The following is a 10,466-nucleotide window of genomic DNA, read 5'->3' as shown; positions in this document are numbered from 1 at the left end:
ACAGGAAGCTGAAAAGTCCTTGACTAGTGTCAAGCACTACTTAGCAACAACTAAAACATCAGTGTGTTATCAACATTATTCTCATACTAAATCCAAAACACAGCACTATACCAGCTACTAGGAAGAAAATTAACTCTATCCCGACCAGGACACTCAGGCACATGAGCCAACATCGTATCCTATCACAGAAATGAGAACTAGCCTGGCTGTTGAGTTTACATGGCGCAGAAGGACAGTGGCGTTTGCATTCAGTTCATGGCATGGAAGAGAGGCCGTGGTGCTGTGCTGCGAGTAAAGGACATCCAGTCTTGCTGGGGAAAGTGGAGCAGAGGGAGGAGGCATGAAGTAAGATCCTAGTAAAAGGCTCGTGTTCGATATTTAAGACTCAATAAGTATTGCGATTCCCTTATGCTGTACAGATGACCACAGTGATTTCGTACTGTTTGCTAATACATGTTTGACAAAGCTATAATGTCACCACGATCCTTGAGGGACCTGGTTATCAATCCCAGACATTACTGCTCAAGAAGACTGCATTCGAGAGGGGAAAGCCATTTTCAGCTGAACATAGACCACGATCGCTATGCCTGAAGAGAATACAAGTGTATTTAAATAATAAGATATTTGCTTTGCAAAAGATTGGCATAAGCTTTTGCACAGACTTGTTAGCTTAAAGGCTTATCTCTTTTAATGCTAAGAAGTATTTCCAGCGTGTTCTCACTGAAGACCTGCTCAGGAGCAGCTGCTGCGCAGCACTCCATGTGTGCATAAGCCCTTAGTGAGATGGCATTTTCTGTTTGGATGATCAACATGCACATTTTTTATATATCCAGCCTTTGTGCCTCAGAAGATAAGAAGAATCTTCTCCCTGCATTCTTCTTTAAATGCCAAAAGCTCTTTTGTTTAAATACAACCTGTCAAACAAACGCTTATCTACCACACTCTTCCCAATAAGAAGCCGCTGTTTATTCTTGCTATCTCTTCACTTAACGCATTTGATACTTTTTCTACCTCTTCTAAGGCTGCCCAAGTGTTTTCCTAACATTTTTTCACTTTGATGCGCCTGTGCCATGTTAACTTTCGACTCCTTGACACCATATTAAAACTGATAGTCTCCGAAGAGAAAGAGTTTTCTTGCTTATGCTTCACGTATTACTGGCAGGATGTTGCTGTTTTTTTTTTTTTTAATTTTCCTCCCTCCTTTTTTTAATGTGCCTGTGTGCTGGGAGTGTTCTTATGCTTTGCAATAATACATCCCTTTGACGAGCTTCCCATCTCTTCTCTTGGGTTTTTGTATTTTCCAAGATAGCCTTTTACGACTCTTTCTTTGGGACTGATAAACCCTACAGGTCTGACCTAAGTGTCAGCCGCTGGCAGGCTGGGCGGGAGGGGGGCTTACCCTGCCTTTGCCTTGCCGCTGCTGCTCTTGCCCCAGTCCGCTGCTGCCGGCCACTGCCAGAGAGGGGGTACCGGGATGGATAGCCCAGTCCGGCCATTTTTGTGTTCTCATGTAACTTTAAATTCCTCATGTGTGTTAAGACTTGGGAGTATGTGGAAACGGCTACAAGGACCCTTGAGGGCCTGATCCCGCCAGGATTTAAGAAATGCCTGTACCTACAAGTGCCTTATCCCTGTGCTCTCCGTGACGTTGTCGCTGAGGCTCTGGGCGCAGCAGTGCCGGCAGCCGGCGGCTCAGGCCAGCCTCAGAAAGCGGCAGGGCTTGCTTAGCTCTTCCTAGGGCAGCCTCAGAAGTTATGATCTTTCTTTCTTGCAAATACGCTGGCTCCTTCATAACCCCCCTGGTCCTCACGGCACAGAAGGCGGCTTTGAGCGGGGCTTAGGGGGTTGCCCCATGGGGTACGGCAGCTACGTTGTCAGCAAAAAGACTCTTTTCCTTTTTCCACCCTATTCCAGCTGCCTGTTCTCCTTAGGTTCCGTGATCACATCTGTTAGTATTTTGGGGCCTAACATTGTACGAAAGGAGAGGTAGAAACAGCCTTTCTTTCTGAAATGATGTTTTTCTCCTGTCCGCTGGTTTATACTGCCGCTATCTGTCCCGCTATACCTGCTGCAGTCCTTTCCTGCAAACATATGCACAAACAGTTCGTGCAGCTCTTTCCCACAGCTACAAATGGTTTGCAGAAGGAAGTGAGAGACATTAAGGATTTTATTTCATTGCGTCTTCTGTCCTGGGAAGTTTGGTTAGGCATGAATCAGTTAAAAAACATTTAAAAATTATCATGTTTTTTCTAGATAAAAATGTTACCTAAATAGAGTAATTTTTTAAGTAGGTATAAATGCCTTGTAACAAATCTTCATGTGATTCTGCCTCCATTCCTCATCCTCTGAACCCCATTTCCAGTCACTGCCTGTGCTTCCCAGCAGGAGCAGCCCTTTCCAGCTGGTGCAGTCTGGCAAGTCTGCAGCCTCTGGGCTCTCCTAGAGATCCTTACGAGCGCCTGCCTGGGGCAGGGCTGCACTTCACGCCGTGCAAGTTGTTCTTAAGACACCTCATGGCCCATTTTGTCTCATCTGTAGTACAGAAGATTAGATCCAAAATGAGCTTAGGTTCAGATTTACAAGCATATTCGAATTCTTAAATCGTATCGAAAACATCCTATTGAGTGTTAGGAGCCCAAATGCCTCTGTGGATATGGGCTGTAAACACTTCAAACTTAAATAGAACAGAGCCCAGCAAGTGCTCTGATGTCCAGCATCACTGCAAAAATGAAATGGCAGTGGGAGAGGTGGTATCAAGCTGGGATTTTTCTTCAAAAGTTAAACTGAAGGAAATACCAGCCCTTTTTCAGGTGCCAGGTCTTTACACTCTGTACATGAAAGCTCAACACGAGCTCTTGTTACCATACAGTTACCAAGCAGTGCTGCTACTTTAAATTTCTCTGTAAAGCCCCAAACCATGATTGGGTTAAATTCCAATCAAACTAATGATCAAAAGAAATCACTAGTTGCTAGGAGTAGATGTTTGAAACAAATAGTTATTATAAATTCAGGTAGAGTGTTCTGTTCATGTTTCTATAGTACAGTACAGTACAAATAAATTTAGGAACATGAGGGACTGTTGGTTTGTTAAATATTAGAAGATAATTTAGTATACTATTGTAAGAAGCAACTGATGCTTAGAAGAAACCAGTTGAAGCAAATCACCTAGGTCGGATAGAAGCCAAAAGGCCACTGCGTCTGCGCAAAGTAAAAGGGTCAGCCAACAGTGACGAAGAGGAGTCACTAGCCTTCATCTCCAAGACCCCTGACGACCACCACCAAGCAACAGTGCGCAGGCGCAAATGGGAGGAGAGCTCATTTTAATACGAAGCGAAGACTAGTCATGCATATGTATTAGTAAATGATGTAATGCTATGTATATTTATGATTTTGTTGTATAAATTTATGGTGAAAGGTGCAACAAATTGGACACGCTGTGGTGGAGCGATCCCCCGTGTCCCCAGCGCTGCTAATAAAGAATGCCTGCCTTTTAACACTACATTGGTGTTACGAGGTTCCTTCCCGATTTCGGTGACAGTTTTGGCGACCCAGATGGGACCCTGCTTGTGAATCTCGACGGATCCGTGGGATCACAGGACCTCCAGCCGGCACCGAGGGATTCTCGGGGAGAACCTCTGATCCCCGGACCGAAGAATTCAAAGCAAGTCCCCTGGAACAGGTAAAAAGGCATTCTTTTCTAAAAAGGAAAGGGGTAGAGTCCCCGCGGTCTGCTCGTAAGGCGCGGCGAAAGCTACGCAGAGTTGGGCTGAGAGGTACCTAGTAATAACGCCTGCCCATAAGTCGCGGTGAAAGCTTCGCAGGGTTGGGCTAGAGACCCGGGTAAAGGAAGGGGTAAGAGGCCCCGGAGAGGGAGCTCCACCAGGGGTTGGGGTCCCTCTGACTAGTGACTGGTGATAGTGCACAATCACACTCAACTAGTCTTTGGAGGATGGGTACTTTTCCGAGCAAGAAAGCAGTCCCACAAAGAACACCCTTGGGATGTATTTTGAAGTATTGGAAAGATCTGGGGGGTGATCCTTTGACTCGGAAACAGCTAATTGAATATTGTAATAATTGGTGGCCCATGTATAAATTGGAAGATGGGAAAAATGGCCAGAGAATGGAACATTGCAATATAATACCATCCTACAACTGATGTTATTTTGTAAGAGGGAAGGTAAATGGGATGAAATGGCATATGTTGATTTGTTTTTCGCATTGCGAAACCATCCGGAGTGGCAGAAACGATGTGGAATGTGATCATATCATTCTATGATGGTATTGAGTGATGAGGAAAGTAAGAAGGGATCAAACAAAAGTGGTAAAAAGAAATGGATAGAAAATGGAACTGAGGGAGAAGACATTGAATTAATGATCGCTCCCCGCCGAAGGAGGGGAGGGGAAGATTAGGATTTAGAAGATGATGAACTCCCTGTTCCTCCAGTAGAAGGAGGGATAGGGGGATTCAGCCCAATTTCGGGTAGAACACGGGGAAAACAAGGAGAAGTAAGACCTACTTCCCTCCAAGCTCCTCTTCGAGAAGCAGTAGGAAATGAAGGACCGGTTTTGGTTAAAGTTCCATTTTCTATCACTGAATTGAGATCATGGAAAGAGCTTGCGGGTACTTATCGAGAGGATCCTGAAAGAGTGGCTAAAGTGATCGAAACAATAATTAGAACCCAGGATCCAGATTGGAGTGATTTACAAGTGATATTGGATGCTTTGCTTGAATTGATGACCTTGGACGAAGATTTATGAAGGGGACCGGAGGAATCAACCCTAGCTGAACCTCTGGTAATGTTAAGGCTAGGGGATGAAGAAATAGAATTTTTAGTAGATACAGGAGCTACCTATTCAGTACTAAATATGTGTAAGGGGGGACTTAGTAGTAAATCAGTTAATGTTGTTGGTGCGACAGGGCAAAGAGAGAACCGACCCTTTTTAGAACCATTAAAGTTTAAATTGGGAAAGCGGTGGGTAACTCATCAGTTTTTATATATGCCAGAATGCCCATTGCCCTTATTAGGGCGAGATTTGTTGAGTAAGTTAAATGCACAGATAACTTTTAGAGATGGGGAAATTAAATTGTTAGTACCGGAGTCAAAAATTATAGAGGCAAAGGCGTTTATGTTGCAGGATTTCCCCAAGGAAGAACAAATTCCAGAAGAACTGGAAAATGCAGTAATTCCATTGGTTTGGGCGAGTGGAAAACCAGGACGATCTAAGTTGGCAGAACCGGTAAAAGTAAACCTGAAACCTGGAGCCAAGCCGGTAAGACAAAAACAATACCCCATTAAGTGGGAGGCTCGGAAAGGATTAGAAGAATTGATTACAAAATTTTTAGAATATGGGCTCTTGGTAGAATGTGAATCAGAATATAACACTCCCATATTGCCAGTAAAGAAATCTGGAGGAAAAGAATATCGATTAGTCCAAGATTTGAGAGCTATAAATCAAATAGTGCAAGACATGCATCCAGTTGTAGCTAACCCATATACTTTATTGACCTCTTTAAAAGAGGAACATAAATGGTTTACGGTATTGGATTTAAAGGATGCCTTCTTTTGCATACCCCTGGATGCAAAAAGCCAAAGCATATTTGCTTTTGAATGGGAAAGCCCTACCACAGGACGGAAGACACAATTGACATGGACTGTACTTCCACAAGGGTTTAAAAATAGCCCTACAATATTTGGAAACCAATTGGCAAAAGAATTGGAAATATGGAAGAGACAGAATCAAGGGAAAGGCACATTGTTACAGTATGTGGATGACATCTTGATAGCGGCAGAAAACAAAAAGGAGTGCCTCGAGAGTACTATTAGTTTATTGAACTTCCTGGGCCAAGGTGGATATAGAGTCTCTAAGACTAAGGCCCAAATAGGAAAAGAAACTGTGATTTACCTGGGTTTTGAAATATCCCAGGGACAAAGACAATTGGGGAATGAAAGAAAGGAAGCAATTTGTCAGACCCCTGAACCCAATAGCCCAAAGGAATTGAGAGCCTTTTTGGGAATGGTTGGATGGTGCCGACTTTGGATTGTGGACTATGGACTATATGTAAAGCCACTATACGAGGCTTTGAAAGAATCCAAAGACCGGTATTTGACCTGGACACCTGAATGCCGAAAGTCATTTAAAGAACTAAAGAAAGCATTGATGATGGCTCCTGCTTTAGGACTACCTGATGTGACTAAGCCGTTCGAGCTGTTTGTGCACGAGAGACAACATCTGGCTCTGGGAGTACTGACACAAAGACTGGGATCCTGGAAAAGACCGGTTGGGTATTTCTCCAAACAACTTGATAATGTGAGTAAAGGATGGCCGGGATGTTTGCGCGCTGTAGCAGCAACAGTGTTGTTGATCCAAGAGGCTCGAAAGTTGACTATGGGACAGAAGATGGTGGTATATGCCCCACACATGGTGATAACTGTTCTAGAGCAAAAGGGGGGTCATTGGTTGTCCCCTAGCAGAATGCTAAAATACCAGGTTGTCCTATTGGAACAAGATGATGTGGAATTGAAAACCACACCAATTGTCAATCCAGCAATATTTCTAACAGCAGAGAATCCAGCAGGAAGTTTAGAACATGATTGTTTGCTAACCATTGAACAAGTCTATTCCAGTAGATTGGATTTGAGAGATGAACCTCTGGAACATCCTGACTTGGAACTGTTTACTGATGGAAGCAGCTTTGTCCAGGAAGGAAAGCGAATGGCCGGGTATGCTGTTGTCACCACCACCGAGGTACTGGAATCAAGGATGCTGCCTACAAATACCTCAGCACAGAAAGCAGAACTGGTTGCATTAAGGCGAGCTCTGCAAATTGCCGAGGGAAAAAGGGTAAACATTTGGACTGATTCTAAATATGCGTTTGGTGTGATCCATGCTCATGGAGCTATTTGGAAAGAGAGAGGATTGTTATCAGCTCAAGGAACATCTATAAGATACAAGGAAGAAATTCTCCAACTTCTAGAAGACGTACAGAAACCGAAAGAAGTAGCAGTAATGCATTGCAAAGCCCACCAATTTGGTCAAACAGTAGTAAACATAGGTAATCGATTGGCAGATAAAGCTGCGAAAGAGGCAGCAAAACAAGGCATCCTTGCACTAGTACCAGTAAAACACATAAAACTCCCTGATTCAAAACCAAAATATAGTAAATTGGATAACCAATTGGCAGAGCAATTAAAGGCATCCCAAAATGTCGAAGGATGGTGGGTAACACCGGAAAAACAAGTAATAGTGACCCCGCAGGTTATGATAGAACTTGCAAGAGAAAAGCATGAGCAGACACATTGGGGAATAGATGCAATGATATCTAATTTGAAAACATTTGCAGTTTGCGTGGGAATGACAGGAATAGTTAAATCAATAGTAGCTAAGTGTCTAATTTGTCATAAGAATAATCCTTTGAACCAAAAGAAGCCACCGTTAGGAGTAATAAAGCAAGGAAATTCTCCTGGAGATTATTGGCAAATTGATTTTTCTGAGTTACCCAGGCAAAATGGGTGTAGATATTTGTTAGTGTTGATTGACACATTTTCTGGATGGCCGGAGGCCTTTCCTTGCCGCACCAACAAAGCCAAAGAGGTAGTCAAAATATTATTGAAAGAAATAATACCTAGATTTGGAGTACCGATAGGAATGTCTTCTGATAGGGGACCGCATTTCGTGGCAGAAATGGTCCAGCAAATTAGCAAAATTTTAGGCATCAAGTGGGACCTACATACCCCCTGGAGACCACAGTCAAGTGGAAAAATAGAGAGAATGAATCAAACATTGAAAAGACAGATAAGTAAAATTTGCCAGGAAACATCTTTGAGGTGGCCACAGGCCTTACCGTTGGCTCTTTTAAGAATTAGAATTCAACCAAGATCAAAAGACGGTGTAAGTCCATATGAAATTTTGTATGGTAAGGCATACCAAATTCCTTTAATCCCAGGGGTTATTAAGGTAACTGGGGAAACTGATTTGAAAAGATATTTGATTTCTTTAGGGAAAGTCCTTGGAGCACTCCGAAGATATGTGGTATTGACTAGATCACTTGCCTTGGATACGCCTGTACATCAGTATCAGCCAGGTGATCTTGTATATGTAAGAACCTGGAACTCTGAACCACTGCAGGAGAAGTGGAAGGGACCCTTCCAGGTACTGTTAACAACTTACACTGCAATCAAAGTAGAAGGAGTGGAGCCGTGGATACATTACACTCGAGTAAAGAAGGCCCCGTCGTGGAAAATTATTAATAGGGATCCAGAAACTGCAAAATTGACTCTAAAATGTGTCTGATTGTAAGAAAATGTATGTTAATCTGGCAATTAATATTGGTGGGAACTTTATTTGGAGAAGAAGGAAATCAAATGAACAAAACAGAAATTGAAGATTCATCAGAGCAATTGATACACATTCCCAAAAGGACTCCGGAAGAAATCTAATGATAGGATTGATAAAGGAGTTTGCTAAATTGCAAAATGTCACCCAAATAACGGCATGCCTCCCAATTCCGAGAGCAGTAGGTGAGTCGATTCCATGGGGAATTTTAACGACAAATTTGAATAAAGATGGGCTTCATTGTGAACAAAGTCCAAAACAAAAATGGGGATGGAACAGTTTTTCAAGCTCTATCAGTTATTAATGATAAAGAAGCCGCTTCCCGAGAAAAGGAAAATATAGTATCTTGGTGGAGTTGTAAAAAATATATAATTGTAGTACAATAGACAAAACAATTCAAAATATTCCCCCTTTGGCAGCTGCATTGAAATATGGGTGTTGGTGTAGAGGTCTTAAAATGATTTGATTCTCAATGATCCATATAAGCTTGAAAGAGATGCAGTTTTTAGTTGCAAGAAATCCACTATTCAAAGTCCAGGACATTTAGTTTGGGCAATGAGTGATGGAACCTGGACCACCCATTTATCCATGGATAAAAAGGTGAGGCAAATTACTTTAGGAATGCCAACATTATGCCCAATTTGGAAAAAGGCTCCTTTTAAGGGTGCTCTTGAAAATTTAAGATTGGTTCGTGCAAAGAGGTCACAAGTTGAGGAAGAAAAATGGAATGAACCCTCAGTAGGAGTGAAAATTGGCTGGGCCTTAGAGTCCTTGTTAGCTCCCCTATCAACGTATAGGAATAGGGCTTGGTTATATAAATTAACAGGACAAGTAGAAAAATTAGCTAATGTGACAAGAAAAGGGTTTAAACAATTAAATTTACAACTCCAAGCCACCTCAAAAATGACTTTGCAAAATAGAATGGCTCTAGATATGCTTCTGTTAAAAGAACATGGAGTTTGTGGATATTTGAAAGATAGAATTGATCATTGTTGCATACATATCCCAAATGTTACACAAGATGTGGAACATGATTTGGATTTGTTAGGACAAATAGAAAAGAACACTCAAGAAATTTAAACAGACATGCAAGAAAATTGGTTTGATAAAATCTTTAGTGGACTGGGATGGAACCTAAGTTCCTGGGTAAAATCTTTAATTAGTACTGTATTGTGTTTGTTAATTATTTCCCTAGTGATATTGCTTATCTATTATTGCTTGAAAAGAGAGTTCACAAGAAAGGCTGCCGTTGATCGAAAGATCACTCTCGCACTAGTAGGAAATAGTGGTGACAATTACAATCTAGCAAACACGAATCCTGCCTTTGTAAATAGTTAATATTGTGGAAGTATTGAAATTAACTAAAATTTCAAGACTTCCAAAGGGGGGAAATGTTACCATACAGTTACCAAGCAGTGCTGCTACTTTAAATTTCTCTGTAAAGCCCCAAACCATGATTGGGTTAAATTCCAATCAAACTAATGATCAAAAGAAATCACTAGTTGCTAGGAGTAGATGTTTGAAACAAATAGTTATTATAAATTCAGGTAGAGTGTTCTGTTCATGTTTCTATAGTACAGTACAGTACAAATAAATTTAGGAACATGAGGGACTGTTGGTTTGTTAAATATTAGAAGATAATTTAGTATACTATTGTAAGAAGCAACTGATGCTTAGAAGAAACCAGTTGAAGCAAATCACCTAGGTCGGATAGAAGCCAAAAGGCCACTGCGTCTGCGCAAAGTAAAAGGGTCAGCCAACAGTGACGAAGAGGAGTCACTAGCCTTCATCTCCAAGACCCCTGACGACCACCACCAAGCAACAGTGCGCAGGCGCAAATGGGAGGAGAGCTCATTTTAATACGAAGCGAAGACTAGTCATGCATATGTATTAGTAAATGATGTAATGCTATGTATATTTATGATTTTGTTGTATAAATTTATGGTGAAAGGTGCAACAAATTGGACACGCTGTGGTGGAGCGATCCCCCGTGTCCCCAGCGCTGCTAATAAAGAATGCCTGCCTTTTAACACTACATTGGTGTTACGAGGTTCCTTCCCGATTTCGGTGACACTCTGAAAAAAGCAACGTGCTCCTCCTGGAGCCACCAAGTTTAGGGTGAGGGAAATGTT

At 42.0% G+C, this 10,466-nt stretch overlaps 1 protein-coding gene across 1 annotated transcript; it reads left to right on the top strand.

Moving 5' to 3' along the window:
- Window positions 1-5,738: 5,738 nt before the first annotated feature.
- LOC142081372 (protein NYNRIN-like) lies at window positions 5,739-9,347 on the top strand. Its single transcript, XM_075148091.1, has 2 exons — window positions 5,739-7,748; window positions 9,161-9,347. The coding sequence occupies exons 1-2, from the start codon at window positions 6,016-6,018 to the stop codon at window positions 9,180-9,182; spliced, it is 1,755 nt and encodes a 584-aa protein (XP_075004192.1). The 5' UTR covers window positions 5,739-6,015; the 3' UTR covers window positions 9,183-9,347.
- The last annotated feature ends 1,119 nt before the right edge of the window (window positions 9,348-10,466 follow it).

The sequence above is a fragment of the Calonectris borealis genome, chromosome 3 (assembly GCF_964195595.1).
Source record: "Calonectris borealis chromosome 3, bCalBor7.hap1.2, whole genome shotgun sequence".
In the NCBI taxonomy this organism is placed as follows: Eukaryota; Metazoa; Chordata; class Aves; order Procellariiformes; family Procellariidae; genus Calonectris; species Calonectris borealis.
This window is presented reverse-complemented; position numbering and strand designations above follow the sequence as displayed.

What these genes read in the sequence shown, in the direction of transcription:
- LOC142081372 (XM_075148091.1), top strand. Translation starts at nt 6,016, where the DNA reads ATGGTTGGATGGTGCCGACTTTGGATTGTGGACTATGGACTATATGTA. An exon ending in CATACCCCCTGGAGACCACA is followed by an intron (nt 7,749 to 9,160) that starts GTCAAGTGGAAA and finishes ATAAATTAACAG; the next exon opens with GACAAGTAGAAAAATTAGCT.